Source organism: Dermacentor silvarum, chromosome 9, assembly GCF_013339745.2.
Source record: "Dermacentor silvarum isolate Dsil-2018 chromosome 9, BIME_Dsil_1.4, whole genome shotgun sequence".
NCBI lineage: Eukaryota > Metazoa > Arthropoda > Arachnida > Ixodida > Ixodidae > Dermacentor > Dermacentor silvarum.
Window position 1 is genome coordinate 41974994 of NC_051162.1, and position 20475 is coordinate 41995468.

At 50.1% G+C, this 20475-nt stretch overlaps 2 protein-coding genes across 2 annotated transcripts in view; one reads left to right on the forward strand and one right to left on the reverse strand.

Moving 5' to 3' along the window:
• LOC125940431 (uncharacterized) overlaps positions 1 to 17402 on the reverse strand; it is a 32531-nt gene extending 15129 nt beyond the window's left edge. Inside the window, exon 1 of the mRNA XM_049656579.1 lies at positions 17265 to 17402. Within this exon, the coding sequence (XP_049512536.1) occupies positions 17265 to 17341 (77 nt within the window). The 5' untranslated portion in view covers positions 17342 to 17402. The remainder of the gene's footprint in view (positions 1 to 17264) is intronic.
• LOC125940430 (A disintegrin and metalloproteinase with thrombospondin motifs 17-like) overlaps positions 1 to 20475 on the forward strand; it is a 202978-nt gene that overhangs the window by 172506 nt on the left and 9997 nt on the right. The window lies entirely within an intron of this gene.

Below are 20475 nucleotides of genomic sequence, written 5' to 3' on the forward strand. Positions count from 1 at the left end.
GCCGTGGCGCCGGGGTTCAAGCGACCGCGCTGGCAAACAGAGAGAGAAAAAAAAGGGAAAAGCGTAATATTAAGAAAAAAAATGTAGCCAAAGCGGTTTCGAACCCGCGTACGCAAGATCCCGAAGCGAGCGCCGTAACTACTCAGCCATACAGCCACTTTTTTTTTTTTTCTTTAATGCATGGAAAATAAAGTGGAAGGTATATTACAGTGCGGACATAGCTACACACTTAAAACTCGGGCAAACACACACATGCGTCCAACAAGTGCATCCAGTCAGGCGGAGGTTCCTGCACGGCGTACACACTTCTTATATAAGCTGCACTTTCTTGAAAGAATGATCTTGTAGATCGCGGGCTTTCGGCATGGCGATCACACATTCTAGCTCTCCATAGGCTATACAAACCCAGTACTACGAACATGTCATAGGGAGGACCACCACTAATCTTAAACGGTAGGAATCTAATTGCGTATGGAGTGATGTCAATGTCCTTTTTAAGCGTCCGTTGGAGAATGTCCCAGAAAAATATAGCATCTGTACAGTCTATAAAACAGTGATCTATAGTTTCAGCACGTGGACACAGTCGACAGTTCGTGGACCATGGCACGAAGCAGCCCCTCGCCTTCAACCAGGTTTTAACAGGAAGTGTTTCCGTATGCAGTTTAAAGAAAAATGTTTTAGCTCCAGGAGGTATACACATTTTACGGACCCGCCTAAGTACATCCTGATAAGGCTGATTTAAATAAGGTGCACGATACAAAGGATCTGGGAAAATCGAATACACCAGTGCAGCAGAAATTTCTTTTCGACTCGCAGCGAAAATGTACTCCAGGCTGAATCTAACTTTCAAGAAAAGGAATGAATAAAGGTTGCATTCGTGCAAACCATATGATTGCGTTCGAGCGCCCTCGGTGAACGGAACCACCTAGAAACGCGGTACGCGCGAGCGGCGCAACGTTGCGCCAGCGGTCAAACGCTTTACCTACTGGCAAATGGAGTGTTGCCACCCGGCGTCTGGCGTGGAACGGTCGGCTGGTGCTAACATGCTGTCTACCGCGGTACAAGGCTGGTGCCGCGGCTAACACGCGGTGACGGTGGCTGAAGAAAGAGGGATGCGGCAAAATCGGGAGCGCAGCCGCCACTCTCTGTTTATCGGGCGCTGATTGTTGGGTGCGGCGTCCTCTGCTCTTTTAAGGCGACAGCGTTAAGGGCCCCGTGTCGCAGAAAATCTGGCATCGGCGTCGGTGTTGGCATGGATGTCGGCGTCTGTGGCGGAGAAAATCATCCCGAACCACTCCGACCGCGCAGGCCCTCCGCGTGGCGCTAGGTGTTTGTGAACAAAACTGGAATTTCTCACAGTGAAATCCGTCAGAAAAATGGTAAAGTATGACTTAACCACAACCTACAGACATGGTAGCATCGGACTGTTGTTTGAATGTACGAGAAAACATAATTCAGTTACGCGTTAACTGAAACACAAACTCCTTTGGCCCGCATTTCTACCATACCTACAGCGGCGCGCTCGGGTATGCTACTTGCAAAAAGCTTATCCAGATGGCGCTCGCATCCTCGGCCGGTCAAGGGAGCCTACATGCAAGCGCTGTTTTAAAACAGCGCTTGCATGTAGGCTCCCTACGGCAGGTCAAATTGGGACTTGGCCTGCCTAATGCCTTTTGGACACGCGCGCGCGTCGGGGCAATATTAAACATATAATAAAATAATAAAAAAGGTCCTCGGGCCTTCACTTTTCAATATAAGACGACTTATATTGCCCCTGGAAAAACGTCTTCCCAGCAATGCATTTCTGTTTAAAAATGAAGCCGACTTTAACGGGATCGGTGTATCTTGGTCTTTGTAAGCTGGCTTTCCCATGTTCTGTGCCGCAGTGAAACCGGCTAAAAGAAAAATGCGATGCGAATGGGACCCGATAACGCTGTCGCGTTCCACTCTTAACGGCGAAGCTTAAGCGTCCTCGAATTAGTTGTGATGCTCCGGGTCGCTTACGTGGCGGCCCGTTCGGCCGATGTACTCAGCGCCGTAGGACATGGGCACCGAAAGATCTGCTGAGTCTTGCAAATGGTGAGCAGCTGTTGACAAGCTTCTTTGCGCAGCGGGGTAGTAGGAGCCCTGCTGGAGAACCCCTCCCCCTCCGTCAAAATTTCGAGGGGAGGGTGGGGGGCACGCTTTACTTTTCGTGGGACCGCCATTTCAACATCTAATCCATCCAGGCTTGGTCCAGCGCTACGGTCAAATCCGAGGCTGAAGCTGTTTTCTGATGATGATGATGATGTGATGTCGGTAACGGTTGGGCTGCGGGATCGACGTCATCGCTGCCGACAACTTCGGCAGCCGAGGGATCACTCGTGGGTGAATCGGGCGTAGAAATTGTAGGTTCAGGTGCTTTAACGACGTTTAAAACCTCTTGGCAATTCGAAGCAATGATGGTAGCAGCCGAAGTCGAGGGGATATCCGCCACACCATGCGTCTCCTTTGCTGCTGGGGAGGCAAGCGAACAAAGCGTGTCGAGATCGGCCACGTCATCAATAGCACGGTTTTCCTTTTCGGTCGAGGAGGCCGGAGAACATGGCGTCTTCTCCGGCATGCAGCTTGCAGTGTTTACATTTGGAACTAGGCTTTCTTGGATAATTCCACCACAAATTTCTATAATTTGGTTTTGTAAATCTAGGCTTAATTAAAAAATGTCACAGTTTCGCCCTAAGGGCGAAGCAATGAATGCGATAGCAACGCAGCAATGTCATACGAAGTAAGGTGAGCGGCTTTAGTAGTAATATGGATTGTAGTAAACATAAGCTGTTTAAGTTAGCAGGTGTGCTTCGGCGTAAGTAAACCGACATGAAGAGAGACTCGATGACCACGAGAAGGCGCGTGTGAAACGGTGGTTGATGAGAAGCGCTTCCCGTGGGCAGCGCGTGCGAAGGGACACACTTGTAGCGCTGCACTGCCGATCCGGGCAGCATTGCATGTGTAGCATGCGTTGGAAAATGTGGCCCGACTATTACTAACGGAATGAACAAGCGTGGTGTGAGCGCGCACAAACAAACATGAATAGATCAAACTGAATGACTGCAGACAACGACTGTCAAAACGCTGGCAGCAAACGCATACGCCGCAGCGGCGAAGGTACGTGCGGTCTATCGCTTCAACGGAAAGTGAGCGGCGAATGCACGGCGCATAAAGGTCAGAGCCGTGTGGAGATAAGAGAAGGTGCGGGCGAGCGACGAGCGCGGTGAGCGACGATCGCTCACCTTCTCACAAAGAAGGTGAGCGATTGTTTCGCTGCGCCAGCAGAAGTCACAAAGTGAGCTGTTGGCCATTCCGATAAAAAATGGGTGCGCATTTGAAAGTGTTACTCCAAGCCATAGGTGGACTAGAAGTGTGCAGTCACGTCGTGGAAGGTCGGACGGAATACGGAGCTGTAAATTAGGGTGCAGGGTATGAATGCGTGCACTTGTGAAATCAGATGAATTCCATTGTACCAATATTAGGTCACGCGCAAGCGCGTAAAGTTTTTGCAGCGTCGGCTGTCGAAAGAGGAATAGCAACGCAGTTGACGGCGTCATGGGCAGATCGATCGGGCAGCTGCATCCACTCGATCATTGCAATGTATGCCGCATTGACTTGGCAACCACTGATATATTATACATATAGTGTTCGTCGTCAACTATGCGATCTTGTACTTCTCTGATCTCTGGGAAGAGCTGCTCATGGGATCCATGGCGCAGTACTGAGTGTAAACTCTGGAGGGCTGCCTTGGAGTCACAGAAGATTGACCATGGATGGGGTGGTTCTTTCAGAATGAAATAAAGAGCCGCACGGAGGGCTACCAGTTCAGCAGCAGTCGTTGATGAGCCATGTGACGTCTTTAGCTGTATTTTGACGGATCTTGCTGGTATAAACACCGCGGCAGCTGAGCTTGTAGGTGTGACTGAGCCATCGACGTAAACACGCACGCGGCCACTGTGAACCTCATGTAAAAGTCCCAATGTGGCCTGTTTCCGGGCAAATGACGGCATGTGAGCTTTCTTCGTGATTCCTGGGATGTAGAGGTGTATTTCAGGTTTGTGCAGGCATCATAAAGGTGATGACGGTTTTGCTGCAGGCATGTAGTTCGATAGCAACGAGGTTAATTGGCAGCAATTATACGACTAAAAGCTGTGTGTCGCCTTTCTGTAGGTAAAAAAGCAAGATAGTGAGAAGGTAGTCGGGCAACGGGCCGAATATGCTCCCTGAGGGCGTCGGTGGCTAAGAACGTTGATATTGGGTGATCTCGCGCTATCACAAACGTTGCCTAGCACAGTGAGGCTGTATCTTGTGAAACCGAGCAACAAGGCATTATAAAGCTGCAGCGTTGATTACACCGATGTGCCCCATGGCGTTGCGCCGCAAAATTTGAGGAGGTGTGTTTTTTAGGTATGAAACGTGCGAGCGCCATGATAGGTCGCGGTCCATAATTACCCCTAAAAAGCGGTGTTTTCGTGCGTTTGCAATTGCTTCCCTATTGATACTTAGAGAGTAAGACCTCATTGCCTTCCGAGTAAATGTAACAAGGCAGCATTTCTCTGAAGACAGCTCTATATTCTGTTTTCGCAAATACAATGATGTTAACGTAGCTGCCTTTTGTAGCCTTGCTCGTACCTGCAGTCATGTTGCAGCAGACGCCCTGACTCAGATGGCGTGAGCACAGATTGATACTCCAACGGTGTTGGGCAAGCTGATGACTAGGCCTGATGACTAGGCCAAAGGGCACGGAGTTGAATAGTGTCGGGCTCAACTAGCCCCCCCCCCCCACGTGTGGTACTCCATGGAATGTTTGGCGGTGAGTCGTGGCGCCATCCTCGGTCATCACGAAGAAATGTCTGTCGGTAAAATAGCTGCATAGCCACTGCAAAGTGCGGCCACCGATTCGGGCTTCAGTCAGAACCTCTATAATGGCATCATGTGCTACATAATCGTAGGCGCCATTTTTGTCAAGGAAAATGTCGCAGTGAGTCGCAGTGAGAAAGCGCATAAAACGCTGCCAGGCCAAAATCCACTCGGCCAGAGAAAAACGAACGCGCGCCGAAGTGCGCCACGCGGTGGTCGGGGCAACACGAGAAGAACGCATGCGCTCTGGCTGGCTCTCGGAGCCCGCTGGTAGCGAGAACAAGAAAATTGAAGAGGCTCAATGTGTCCTCGCGAACAGAAGTCCAAGTATAAAAAATAATTAAGAACGTGGTTACCTTCGCAGCTTTGCTGGGTTTAGTGTCTTGACATGGATGCCTTGGCGCAGGTGAAAAAAAAAATGTTGATGCTCTTGCGCGACATGATGGCACAATTGAATCAGCACAACGCTTCGTCTCGTCGGACCTGGCGTCGTGCTTTGTGAACTTGTCTGATAGTGTGTTGATTTAGCTTGTCTCGTTGTATGGTGCGATGTACGACTTTAAAGAAGTCAATGCACCTTTGGCGACAGAAGTTGATAAGAACATTAAACCCATAAAGTTCCGGAATTGAAAATCAACAGCACGAACTTGAAATTGTCATTGCATCTTTCGCGTCAAACGTTTATGAGAACTTTATACTCATAACGTTTCATAACGCCTGTCAATAGGTGAGGCGTAAACTCGTAAAGGCTCATGGGAAACGCCGTCTGCTCAGCGCTTCCGGTTCAACCGCTGACGGTTCAGGCACACGATTCTCCGTTCGCGGGGCCGGTCGCGCTTGCTCTCTGTGCACTTTCATCACAAGGTATCGCCCTCGCTGTAAATATCTAGAGCCCGTGACGGTCGCGTCGATGACTGACCATTATATCTGAGCATAGGCAGTTTTTAAAATATTTTTTCTAGCCGAATCGACTGTACACGTGAATTAGGTATACGTTATTAGGTATGACGAATCGCACTTTCTTGTTCTCAAGTGAATTCTGTTCGTGCCAACGACAGAACTCACCACAGTTTCGCTAGCTTCCATCTGCACAGTAGTGGAATAGTGATATGATTTTTTACTTATTAAATCTAAGTTTCACTAGGCTGATTTGATCAAACATGCATGGTTTAGTAGTGGAGGCGTTACAGGCGGGCAGGAGGTTCCAATCCATAACTTTTTCTTGGTACGAATGTCTTGGAACAACATTTAAGTGAATACCTGGCATATATAGTATAGCGACCTTAATTTAATGCTCGATGCAAGATGAGCAAGGTGTAGTGGGAGGATTTAAAAGGCGTAGACCGTAATTCTTCTCGTATATTTTGTTAAAGGTGCACAAGACGAGAAACACTATCCTAACGATCACAAAGCTGCAATATTACTTATAAAGAGACGTTGAAAGCAAATAAAGACAGACTCAAACGTGCGCGGAAGTGAACTGCAGTCGACGAACGCTTCTAGCATACCTCACGTTCCATATCTTACATAACTATCACAAAGTGTCCCAAACATAAGGGGTATACTGCAGCTTTAATCGCATTAAAATGTGTTATAAATTTCTCTAGGCTTTTATAACAAATGTTTTGGTGAGGTTGCAGAAAGAGATACTACTTTAAAACATCGTTAAACCATGCCGACCGCATGGTGAACGTGTGGTTATTAAGCATGTTCCATGAAATTTTATCAGTAACGTGGACAGCAAGTTATTTTAGAAAACAACACAATCATGATAAACGTCGCAAAACCTATAAAGGTTAGCTGTAAAATGATATAAAATTCATAGTATGTCATACAAACTTGTCCAAGCATCTACGTTATCAGTGGTATAAAAGTTCGAATAGCTAAACGTGTGGAAGGTTTTTTTTTTTTTTTTTTTTTAAAGGAAAGTCAAGGTTCTTAGCTGTGCGGCGCTTGCCCAACGCGATTTATCAAGGACTACGAAAGGCAAACACGTTAGTGTATAGGACGGGCTCTAGCACAAATCACTCTAGCTCATTCACGATTGAAATGTTGCAAGATCGCTCACATTGTTGATCCGAACAGAATTCACTTGAGAACAAGAAAGTGCGACTCGTCATTCAAGTAAGCCCGCGACTGTGACAGCACGCATACCTAATTCACATGTTCGGTCGATTCGGCTAGGAAAAAAATATTTTAAATGACTGCCTATGCTCAGATATAATTGTCAATCATCGATGCTACCGTCACGGGCTCTAGATATTTGCAGCGTGGGCGATACCTTGTGATGAAAGTGCACAGAGCGCAAGCGCGACCGGCCCCGCGAACGGGAGATCGCGCGCCGGAACCGCCAGCGGTTGAACCGGAAGCTCTCCGTTATCTCATGACGCTTGGGGTCGAAGTAGTCATCCAAAACTTTGACTGCTTCCTCGTACGTCAGCGAGTTAGGCTTCCTCGGTGCAACCTGTCCTGCGAGCACTTGCACGGTGCGCGTACTTAATGCAGCTACCAGCAACGCCCTCTTCTTTCCCGAGTCACTGACGCCAGTTGTTTCGAAATAAGCTTCTGCCTTCGTGATGTAGGCCTTCCAGTCACACTGGTCGTCGTACTCTGGCAGCTGGTGATGAGCCATGGTCGGTATACTCGCGGCCGCTGTTTCCCTTGTTTCCAACTTGACTGCCTGGCTTACTTCATCCTTCCCTTCGAGGGTTCTACCTGGCCTCGTCGCCACTGTTGCATAGTTGCGGCACACGTGCCGTGTATACCGAATACGACAGCACTCAGTTGGAAGGTTGGAACATGAATGTTTATTGCTTCCGCCAGGGAACGTATATATACGAAAATGAAAGGGGGAAGGGAGGGCAAGAGAAACGATAGTAGAAGAAACCGCACGCGCCGCCAGCGCTTGCGAGGCAGTTTGAGTGTGACTGACGTCACTTTACAACAGGGGGCACGCTTTACTTTTCGTGAGACCGCCATTTCAACGTCTAATCCATCCAGGCTTGGTCCAAAGCTACGGTCAACTCCGAGGCTGAAGCTGTTTTCTGATGATGATGATGATGATGATGATGTGATGTCGGTAACGGTTGGGCTGCAGGATCGACGTCATCGCTGCCGACAACTTCGGCAGCCGAGGGATCACTCGTGGGTGAATCGCGCGTAGAAATTGTAGGTTCAGGTGCTTTAACGATGTTTAAAACCTCTTTGCAATTCGGAGCAATGATGGTAGCAGCCGAAGTCGAGGGGATATCCGCCACACCATGCGTCTCCTTTTGCTGCTGGGGAGACCAGCGAACAAAGCGTGTCGAGATCGGCCACGTCATCAATAGCACGGTCTTCCTTTTCGGTCGAGGAGGCCGGAGAACATGGCGTCTTCTCCGGCCTGCAGCCTGCAGCGTTTACCTTTGGAACTAGGCTTTCTTGGATAATTCCACCACAAATTTCTATAATTTGGTTTTGTAAATCTAGGCTTAATTAAATACGAGGCATTACTGGGGCAATCTTCCAAATGGCTCTTCTTCCACAGAGGCATACTGCCCGGTAGTCTACAACGGCGAGACAAAGACTTTCCGGAGAGATTGCGAGAACATCAAAGTGAAGGTGATGCCCTCAAGCGAACGCGTTGCAATCCGTCGAGTCCCCACAGTGATGGCGGCGAGCGACCATTGTTTCTTTTTCTCGTCTGCTAGCCAGAAAGAGAGAAAGGCAAAGGAAGGACGGGGAGGTTAACCAGAAATTATCCCCGGTTGGCTACCCTGTACGGGGGAGAGATAAAGGGATGTGATAGGTGAAAGAGAGAAAAATAATTATAATAAGAAAAGAAAGGACGCAAGACGCAACGCACCACACACACACACACACACACACACGCACACGCACACACACACACGCACACGCACACACACACACACACACACACACACACACACACACACACACACACACACACACACAAAACAGAACTGTTGCTGTGGGCACTGTCACGCAGTCTGCGAAGGGGCTCTAGAGTTGCATAGTGTCAACGTTCCATCCTACGTCACACAGTGTAGAGTCACAATTTGTCACTGAGTCCGCTGTCTTCTAAAGAACGCAGCAGTGCTTTCAGGGCGGCTGGTGCTGTTCTTCGTGTAGGCCAGTTTTCAAGGATGTTTTCCGTTATGGGCGTTCGCCCAGTTGATTTATCGTGGCTGAGAGGGTTGCTCTCTGCGGGTTGAAACGCGGGCACTCACAAAGAAGGTGAGCGATTGTTCGTTGCGCCAGCAGAAGTCACAAAGTGAGCTGTTGGCCATTCCGATAAAAAAGGGGTGCGCATTTGAAAGTGTTACTCCAAGCCATGGGCGGACTAGAAGTGTGCAGTCACGTCGTGGAAGGTCGGACGGAATACGGAGCTGTAAATTAGGGTGCAGGGTATGAATGCGTGCACTTGTGAAATCAGATGAATTCCATTGTACCAATATTAGGTCACGCGCAAGCGCGTAAAGTTTTTGCAGCGTTGGCTCTCGAATGAGGAATAGCAACGCAGTTGACGGCGTCATGGGCAGATCGATCGGGCAGCTGCATCCACTCGATCATTGCCATGTATGCCGCATTGACTTGGCAACCACTGATATATTATATAGTGTTCGTCGTCAACTATGCGATTTTGTACTTGTCTGATCTCTGGGAAGAGTTGCTCATGGGATCCATGGCGCAGTACTGAGTGTAAACTCTGGAGGGCTGCCTTGGAGTCACAGAAGATTTACCATGGATGGGGTGGTTCTTTCAGAATGAAATGAAGAGCCGCACGGAGGGCTACCTGTTCAGCAGCAGTCGTTGATGAGCCATGTGACATCTTTAGCTGTATTTTGACGGATCTGCGGATCTTGCTGGAATCAACACGGCGGCAGCTGAGCTTGTAGGTGGGACTGAGCGATCGACGTAAACACGCACGCGGCCACTGTGCACCTCATGTAAAAGTCCCAAGTGGCCTGTTTCAGGGCAAATGACGGCATGTGAGCTTTTCTTCGTGATTCCTGGGATGTAGAGGTGTATTTCAGGTTTGTGCAGGCAGCATAAAGGTGATAACGGTTTTGCTGCAGGCATGTAGTTCGATAGCGACGAGGTTAATTGGCAGCAATTATAAGACTGAAAGTTGTGTGTGGCCTTTCTGAAGGTAAAGAAGCAAGATGGTGAGAAGGTAGTCGGGCAACGGGCTGAATATGCTCCCTGAGAGCGTCGGTGGCTAAGAACGTTGATATTAGGTGATCTCGCGCTATGACAAACGTTGCCTATAGCACAGTGAGGCTGTATCTTGCGAAACGGAGGAAACAAGGCATTATAAAGCTGCAGCGTTGATCACACCGATGTGCCCCATGGCGTTGCGCCGCAAAATTGAGGAGGTGTGTTTTTTTAGGTATGAAACGTGCGGGCGCCATGATAGGTCGCGGTCCATAATTACCCCTAAAAAGCGGTGTTTTCGTGCGTTTGCAATTGCTTCCCTATTGACACTTAGAGAGTAAGGCCTCATTGCCTTCCGAGTAAATGTACCAATTACGGCAGCATTTCTCTGAAGACAGCTCTAAATTCTGTTTTCGCAAATATAATGATGTTAACGTAGCTGCCTTTTGTAGCCTTTTTCGTACCTGCAGTCATGTTGCAGCAGACGCCCTGATTCAGATGGCGTGAGCATACATTGATACTCCAACGGTGTTGGGCAAGCTGATGACTAGGCCTGATGACTAGGCCAAAGGGCACGGAGTTGAATAGTGTCGGGGCTCAACTAGCCCCCCCCCCCTCCACCCCCACGTGTGGTACTCCACGGAATGTTTGCGGTGAGTTGTGGCGCCATCCTCGGTCATCATGAAGAAATGTCTGTCGGTAAAATAGCTGCATAGCCACTGCAAAGTGCCGCCACCGACTCGGGCTTCAGTCAGAACCTGTATAATGGCATAATGTACTACATAATTGTAGGCGCCATTTTTGTCAAGAAAAATGCCGCAGTGAATCACAGTGAGAAAGCGTAGAAAACGCTGCCAGGCCAAAATCCAATTGGCCAGAGAAAAACAAACGCGCAACCCAAGTGCTCCGCGCGGTGTCGGGGCAACACGAGAAGAACGCATGCGCTCTGGCTGGCTCTGCAGCCCGCGGGTAGCGAGAGCAAGAAAATTGAGGAGGCTCAATGTGTCCTCGCGTCCAAGTATAAAAATAATTAAGAACGTGGTTACCTTTGCAGCTTTGCTGGGTTTAGTGTCTTGACATGGATGCCTCGGCGCAGGTGGAAAAAAAATGTTGATGTTCTTTTGCGCGACATGATGGCACAATTGAATCAGCACAACGCTTCGTCTCGTCGGACCTGGCTGCGTGCTTTGTCAACTTGTCTGATAGTGATTTAGCTTGTCCTCGTTGTGATAGTGATAGTGATAGTGTTAGTGATTTAGCTTGTCTCGTTGTATGGTGCGATGTACGACTTTAAAAAAAGTCAATGCACCTTTGGCGACAGAAGTTGATGAGAACATTAAACCCCATAAAGTTCCGGAATTGAAAATCAACAGCACGAACTTGAAATTATCAGTGCACCTTTCGCGTGAAAACTTTATGAGAACATTATACACATAACGTTTCGGAATTGAAATCCATGCGCTCTGTAGATTCTGCGGCCGCCATGAGATGGCCGCGACGAGCCCGCTCGCCACTGAAACGCCCTGAACTTTTTTTTTGTGCTTGGATGGGGCTTCTTGCGTTATACGACTCAAGGCGCATGGGCCTTGCCCCGAAATCCAGCCCGAGTTCGCAATGTTGGCGCTGAAATCTATTTTCGAGTACGAAAAGAGTTGTAGACAAAATCTAGAATGATTCCGGCGGCCGTGGTTGTTTAGGTCGGCGGTGCAGGACAGCCCGAAAAATTGCGAGGGGCTGAAGCCCCATGAGCACCCCTCCCCTGGCTACGACCTGAAGCCGATCTTAAAATCGTAGCAGGTTGACCACTTCCACAAGGGGGGGGGGGGGGGGGGGGCAGTGTAAGCACATTTAACGTACTATTAGCGGTGGAAAGAAACGCGAACAGTGGAGCGCGTCGCCGAAGCATAACTGAAGGTATAGTGCGCGCCGTCCAGTAACACAATTGACAAGCGCGCATCTCCGGTTTGATTGCGCTGTGCGATGGTGCACCCCCTATTTTGATTCTATTCTACTTCTCTTTTATTTGAAAATGAGAAAAGGTGACGGCGCAGTAGTGGTGACAGCGCAAACTGTACTAAGAGAAACAAAAATATCGCAGTATAGGGGTGCATCATCGCACAGCGCAATCAAAACCGGACATGCGCGCCCTGTCGTTGATAAGACTGGAATGGCGGGCACTATACCTTAAGTTATGCTTCGGCCACGCGCTCCGGTGTTCGCGTTTCTTTCAATCGCGATAGTATTTCATCGTTCTGATTTCTACATAGTCCATCATCAACCCTGCATGTGGAATAAAGGGGTCTGCTAGCGCTGCCTTCTCCTGGCCGTCTTCCGTCTTTCAATATATATATATATATATATATATATATATATATATATATATTGTAATGAACGGAGACAAAGACACAGCACCCGTTCACTGGGCCGGCTGTTCTCTTCTCTGCCTCGTCGTCTTCCTTCCTTTGTGCGCGCCCGCAGTCCGAGCTCTCGAGCCTAGGTGCGTCTTTTTCTTCATTACACTCGGCCACGCTGCTGAAGACATCTCTGGCGGTTGTGAGGGCGCGCTGATGCTGGAAAATCGCTGCATAGTCACCGTCGGAAGTAGTCGTCGTTGAGACCGTCCAGCGCGCAACCAGCTCCTCGGGGGGTCGGCACTGACTGTTGCGCTCTGGTTGCACGTCTCGTCGACGACCATCCTGTCGCAGTTGGGCACGTAGGGCTGGAGAATCCTGCACGATGAGCAGCCGCTCTGCTCCGCCGTGGCGTGCCCCCTCGCAACGCTGCCGCAAACTGATCGACGTCCGCCGTTGCGCTCGAATCAGCCGCGACCGAAGAAAAACCGCGACCAATGCGCGACTGGTCTTTCGTCCGTCTCGTCCGCGGTCCGCGGGTCTTGTGCGTCTATCGCGTGCGGGCAGGTCTTTGATGATAATGCCCCCCAACTCGGCCAACGGCTGCGTAGACATGGAGAGTTGTGGCTCCGACGAGTCAGGAAGCGTCTCCCTGCCATGATCCGTGGACTGGTCGGGCTCTCGGAGTGGTAGCGTCGGCGCCTCCATGCGCCCCTGCGTTGAAGTGGTCGAGAGCCGTTGCACTGAATGCCTTGGACCGAAAGTGGTCTTGGTCTCTGAAAGCGATGGTACGGTCGTCGGAAGCCGCCGCAGAGTCGAGCAGCCGTGGTGGTACAAATGGCTTTCGTTCTGGGTCTACAGCGTGGCAGGTGGCGGAGCAATCTGCCAAAACCTTCCGGTTGCAGCTACAGCGGCAAGATGCTGCGGATTCCGAGCTATGCACGGTTTTCGTCGCAGCACCTCAGCCGGCGTAGACTGGCGCGTGGAAGTAGCAGCTGTGACTTGCTGCGTGTTCAGAGGTTGTGGTGGAGCCAATGATGCTGGTTTGGGATCTGCCGCTCGGTGGTGACTCAAAGCTGGAGCGGTAGTCGCCGTGCGCTTCCCACCGTCTGCGATTGGGCCCGCGACGACACTCGGGAGCCGGCTTCTGCGGCGGGGGCAGCTTGCGGGCCTCCCGGGCGAGGCGTCGACTGGTGCGTCAAGTGGTGCTCCTGAGGAGATCCGGTCGTAGAGCACTGCTGGCTGGGGCTCGATGCAGGCATACGTGAGCGGGCCGAAAGCAGCCATCAGAGCTGCACTCCATTCAGGCCACGACCCAGTTTAATACCTGCGTAGTTGTCCCATGCCTTGGCGGCACCGCAGAGTCGTTTCACGGCAACCAGCCATCTTGTGTGGTCTGGCCAGGCATGACGATCACCCAGGGCATTGATGTTTCGAACCCAAAGGATGACGTCGTCTTGAAAGCCGCGAAACGTCGGTATGTCCACGAACGCCGGCTGCAGGGAAGCGTGGACGGCGTTCCCAGGCAGGACGCAACCGCTGACGGATGCGAAGGCGGTCGTCATACTCTGAAGCTGTTGGTGTCAGCTCGGCGATGGCGTGGACAAGGGAATTGGTATATCCCTGTCCGAGAGCCGCCGAGGAGGCTTCGACGCCATCCCCGGACGGTGCAGTGGGTACTTGCGACGGTGATAGGGTGGCGGGCTCCATACCGAAGGAAGCGTGGACGGCGTTCCTGTGAAGGAGGGACCCGGCACGCCGAGGAACCGTGCGAGGAACACTTAAGGTGGAAACACCTTAAGACAGGTTCATTGTAGACTGCGCCATTGTAATGAACGGAGACAAAGACACAGCACCCGTTCACTGGGCCGGCTGTTCTATTCTCTGCCTCGTCGTCTTCCTTCCTTTGTGCGCGCCCGCAGTACGAGCTCTCGAGCCTAGGTGCGTCTTTTTCTTCATTACAATATATATATATATATATATATATGACTGGCCAATCGTGCCTTGCACGATTGGCCACTCCCGGCATGGCACGATTGGCCAGCTTTATATATCTGGCCAATCGTGCCATGCCGGGACTGGCCAATCCTACCTTACACGATTGGCCAGTCCCGTGTATAGTGTAAACCAGTATAAGATATAGAGCAAAATGAGACGGCCCGAGCGAGCACGTGACCTACGTATGCGGTGACATGAGATTTAACACCAACACGCCTTCTTCGAGCTGCCGTCGTGACTTCGTTGCTTTAATGCCCATCTTTGTCATTGCCGCATCGCAGGCCATAGCCTCCTATATTTTTTTAAAAAATATAGGAGGCTATAGCCAGGCCCTCGCCATCGTAGTGGCCATTGTGGCATCGTCATGCAGTCGTCGAGAATTCAACATCGTCATTCTGTCAGCACGATGCCGTCACCGTCGTTCCGACGTCGTCACTCTGGCGTCTGCAGCCGGTAGTGATCAAACTATCGTCCTCGTTTTCTGCGTCATTTTATTCGTGATTTTTTCGCCGCCATGCCGTCGTCGTCGTTCCGTCGTCGTAACTCGTCCATCGTCGTTACGTTACTGATAATTCATTGTCGTAAATACCTTGTCGCCATGCCGTCGTCATTGTGTTGTCGTCGTCGTTCTGTAGTCATTACGTCATCGTTCCGTCATCGTCGTCGTTCCTTCGCTGCAATAACGTCATCATCCTTCTGTCTTCGTCACTCTGGCGTCATAATTCGGTCGTCGTCAATAAATTTTCTTCATTACATCGTCATCATGCCTGCGTTATTATGCCGGTATCGTCGGTATCTCTTCATTGCCAAGCCGTTGACAACGTCCCGCCGTCTTAGCATCTGCCGTCGTTATTCCGTTTTAACGCGATAACGTTAAGGGCCCCGTGTCGCAGAAAATCCGGCGTCTGCGTCGGCTTCGGCGTTAAGCATCAGCGTCTGGCGGAAATAATCATGCCGACCCACATTATCCCGAACCACCCCGACCACACAGGCCCTCCGTGTGGCGCAAGGCGTTACTGAACAAAAATTGAATTTCTCAAAGTAAATCCGTCATAAAAATCGTATAAAGTACGACTTATAACCACAACCTACAGGCGTGATAGCGTCGGATTGTAATTTGAATACACGTGAAAGAAGCTCGACAAGCAGCCAAGGATCTATCGATCGCGTTCCACTCTTAAAGGCGAAGCTTAAGCGTCCTCCAATTCTGATGTTGTTTGGCAGTACTTTGGCTCTAGAAAACATTGAGGGGAATGTTGAAAACCGATCCTTTACCAACTTTGGACACGCGTGCCTCGGGGCAAGAGCAAACAATTATTAAAACAATAAAAAAGGACCTAGGGCCTCCACATTTAATATGAATGGATGGATGGAATAACTTTATGGAAAGGTCCTGCGGGCTACGGGGCGCAAGGCCCCATAGAGCGGGCAACTCCCACGTTGGGACTGGGAGTTTTAACTCCCTGGCCGCAGCGTGGGCTCGCTGATATAAGACGGCGCAAAATGTTCCTGAAAAATGTTTTCCCAGCAATGCATCTGTGTTTAAAAGTGACGCCGACTTTAAGCGAATCAGTGTAAGCTTGGTTTTTATAAGCTGGCTTTCCCGCGTTGTGTGTTGCAGTGAAGCCTACTCAAAGAAAAAATGCCCTACCTCCCCGAAGGGAATCGTGAGGAAATGCGAATGCATTTCTTGCGCCGAGAGAACACGGCGTAGTAATTTGCAGTTGGAAGGAGGAGGAGGAGAAAGACGCGCGAGAAAGAAGGCACCGCTTTTATCCTCGTAGCTAGGGGCGAGGATAAGCGCGCGCCCGCAGCTGTTGCTATGGGAGAGGGAGTGAGAGCGGAGAGATAACACCTGCCGGCGCGTGGACACCGACAGACGCCTGACATGTCCCGACTAAGAAATGCATTCGCATTTAAAATGTGATGCGAACGGAGCCCGATAACGCAATCGCGTTTTGCTGTTAAAGACGAAGCTTAAGCGTCCTACAATTTTTTGTTAATTTGTTATTGTCTCTCTATCGTCATATTGACGTCGACATTGAGATGTAGTCGTCAATTTGTTGTCATTTAGTCGAGTCCATGCCATCATCTTTATTATAAGGACATGCCGTCATCAAGGCAACGGGGTCATTTCATCCTTATCGTAGTGTCTTCGTTGCTTTGCATGAATCTAAATTTGCAGTTACCAAGTGAAATATCGCTTGAAAAAAAAAAAAAACTAAGGCGACTTCGGAAGCAGGGTAACAGAGCCAGCAAAGCGTGGTTGGTCTACTGACTCCACTGTCAGGTATGATTGTGCAGGCGCATTGGCTTCCGGCGGAATAAGTAACAGCAAGTATGCCACTCACGAGTACCTGGCAAAACGCGAAGCCACGTTCACGGGGGTGCTGGTATGGTCGAGCATTATCGCACGTGAATGCAGCGGAACGCACGTTAAAATAGGGCGACACTCCGCGACCGCGGTGACCATGGCGGCGAATACCGATATCCTGAGGATGAAGTTAACAAAACCGCAAATGTCCCACATTTCCTCTAAGTAGGAGCCCGCTCAGTGATCTAGTAGTAGTAACCGTGAGGACACGGCAGATAACGTTTTCGGATGCTTCCTTAGTCGCACTAGCAGCCTGCGTGGATATTTACCTCTCCGCCACTTCCCTCTAAAATTATCTTGAGCGCGAACCTTCGGTGGTCGCGCTCACTATCTTGCAGCAGCTCTCTGGCGCACTTGGAAACATTTTTACAGCGCAGCTTGGCACAGCAAGTCACAGACGTAGCAGTTTGGCACAACTGGCGCAGCTGTACCACACATTACGTATCTCCTGTTTCATAAAGTGGCACACGCTTTTTAAGAATTATTGTGTTGTAGCTTACTTGAAATTGTCCCGTATCATCTGCTCGCTGCATGGAGAAAGCCGGAATCTTTTCGTTCCTCCGTCCACATAGCTCATCAAGTAACCCTCGGCCCATGCGCATTCAGGATCCTTATGGATGTTGTCGTGTTCTGACCCAAGTCTGCGTGATACAGTGAGAGGTGCGTGTAATATCATAACAGTTATAAGTTTATAGAACAGATGCTGCACGTTGATGTTGATTGGGTGATTAGATCAGTTGTCCAATTCCTATTTTAGAACGGAATACCAACTCACCCAGCCAACCATCATGCAACATATATCCCATTTTAGATTTACCCTCAGTTAGTCAACAAACTAACTAGTTTTGCATTTTTTTTTTCAGAACTAAACAGGAGTAGCCATCGACAAAAGGTCGTGGCAAGGAGTCCACTACGTATACAGGATGTCCCAACTGTCATGCACCAAGATTTAAAGATAAGCAAATGCCACGTAGCTAGACAGAACCAAGGTAATGTTGTTTGCCGTAGCCTGAAGATACCCAGAATATTACTTGCATTCCACCTAATTGCATAATTTCTCTTAATTAATTACGGTATTCACTCAAAAATAGGTCTAGCACGAATATAGGTCAACCCGTATATATTGTTACGCGGATATTTACAGAAAGAGGGTTATTTACACTATGTACAAGGAGACTAAAAATTGGACAGCAACAGCAAAGATGGCGAACCACAGTTTCACTTCTTCCTCGTCTCGTCGGCTCTATGCAGCCGCATCTTCTTTGTCCGCAGGACAACTGGCTCATAACACTACCCTCCGGCGGCGAAAGCACCGACTCGGTGCAGGTGAACGAAGGCTACATGAAAAAAAAAAACTAGCACACGAGTTATAAGGCTGTCCGGGGCATGATAGGGCTTGAGACGGACAACGTGTACAATGTCCATGCGGGGATGAGCAGAGTATGACGAAGGCACTAGTGGAGCGATTTCATAAGTGACATCAGTCACTTGGCGGCCCACGCGATATGGACCGGTGTACTGGAAGAGCAGTTTTTCGGATAAGCCAACACTTCGTGCTGGGGACCACAGGAGAACGAGCGATCCAGGGACAAAGTGGGTGGTCCTGTGGTGGCTGTTGTAGCGAGACTGCTGGTGGATTTGGGACTCAGAAAATCGAGTGCGAGCAACTTGACGAGCATGGTAGGCACGTGCAATAGTCTCTCGAGCATATTCTGTGGGTGGGCACCCAGAAGAAGACACCAGGGTGTCCATGGGTAATGTAGCGCATGCCCCGGTTTCCCAGACACGTAAGAACGTGCCGGGGAAACCGCCGGAGACGCAGCCTCAATCTAGCGCCGGACAAGACGCAGCAAGGTTTCGGCACCTGGCGGCTGGACGTCTTCACACGAGGAGCTAGCGGCGGTATTCAGGAGCCGAACGAATTGTTTGGAGACACGACGGCTCTTTGCTTCTTGAAAGCGTATAAGAGAAAAAACGGCGAATAACCAGTGGTCTCATGCCTGGAAGTGTTGTACGCGAATGTCAGAAAGGGTAATGCAACGTCCCAGTCGTGGTGGTCGGCAGACACATACATGGCAACATGTCGGTAAGGGTGAGGTTCAGGCGTTCTGTCAAGCCATTCGTCTGTGGATGGTAGGCTGTAGTCAGTTTATGTTGCGTCGCGCAGGATCTTAGAATGTCATCGATCACCCTTGACAGGAACTGTCTGCCGCAGTCAGTGAGCAGTTGCCGAGGAGCTCCATGTTGGAGTATGACGTTAGCAGCAAGAAGTCTGCAACGTCGGTGGCACAGCTAGTGGGAAGTGCACGCGTAATGGCAAACCGCGTCGCATAATCTGTGACAACGGCGACCCACTTGTTTACAGAGGCGGATAGGGGGAACGGACCAAGTAAATTGAGGCCGACGCAGAGAAAAGGCTCGTACGGAATGTCCAGAGGCTGAAGATGGCCTGCAGGCGGCAGAGTCAACTTTTTTTCGGTGCTGACAAGGTCGCATGAGCCCATGTAACGGCGCACTGAGCGGGACATCCCAGGCCAATAGAAACGGCGGCGTGCACGGTCGTATGTACGTGACACGCCAAGATGTCCCACCGTTGGTGCGTCATGAAGATGCGCCAGGACAGTGGAACGGAGGTGAGCCGGGATGACTAACAGGTCAGGACCATCAGGGAGTAAACTGCGACGATATAACGTGTCATTTTGGAGTACAAAGGGGCAGGGATAAGGATCAGGAGTGTGGGAGTGCAAATTTTCCATGATCTTGCGTAGAGACGCGTCAAGGCGTTGTTCGGCAGCGAGGTTGAAGAGTTGAGAGTTGGAAAGAACACACGGGCTGGAGAGGCAGCGCTCAGGGCAGCGTCCGGTGGATCTACGCGGTATCTGGAGAGGCAGTCGGCATCCTGGTGCAAGCGGCCAGACTTGTAAACGACGGTATACGAGTATTCTTGAAGTCGCAGTGCCCACGACCAAGGCGACCAGTGGGATCATTGAGAGAAGACAGCCAGCATAGAGCATGGTGGTCAGTAATGACGGTGAAGGTCGGCCGTAGAGGTAAGGGCGAAACTTGGTGATGGCCCAAACTAGAGCGAGACACTCTGTGATCGAATAGTTTTTGCGCAGCCGAGGAAAGAAGGCGACTGGCATAAGCAATAACGCAGTCCTCACCATGCTGGCGTTGGGCTAGAACTGCGCCGATTCCATGGCCACTGGCGTCTGTACGGATTTCTGTGGGCGCAGATTCGTCGAAGTGAGCCAACACTTGTGGTGGTGTCAGTATTCCAATCAACTGTGAGAATGCGGACGCTTGTGCAGGACCCCAAGAAAAAGTCGCATCTTAAGAGGTGAGGGGCCGTGCTAGTGCTGCAAAATCTTTCACAAACCGCCGAAAATAAGAACACAGGCCGAAAAAGGAACGGACGTCCTGAGTAGAGCGAGGTGTCGGAAAGTTTGGCAACGGCGCTAACTTTTGCAGGGTCAGGCCGTATACCTGTAGCATCGACAAGGTGGCCAGTACAGTGATCTCTCGGCGACCGAAGTTATTGGCAGAGTTAAGTTGAATACCTGCATTTCGAAACATGCGCAGAATAGTCGAAAGTCTACTTAGATGACTGGAGAACGTAGGCGAGAAAATGACAACGTCATCGAGGTAGCACAGGTAAGCACACCACTTGAAATCACGAAGAAGGAGTCCATCATTCCTTTATTTGACAAA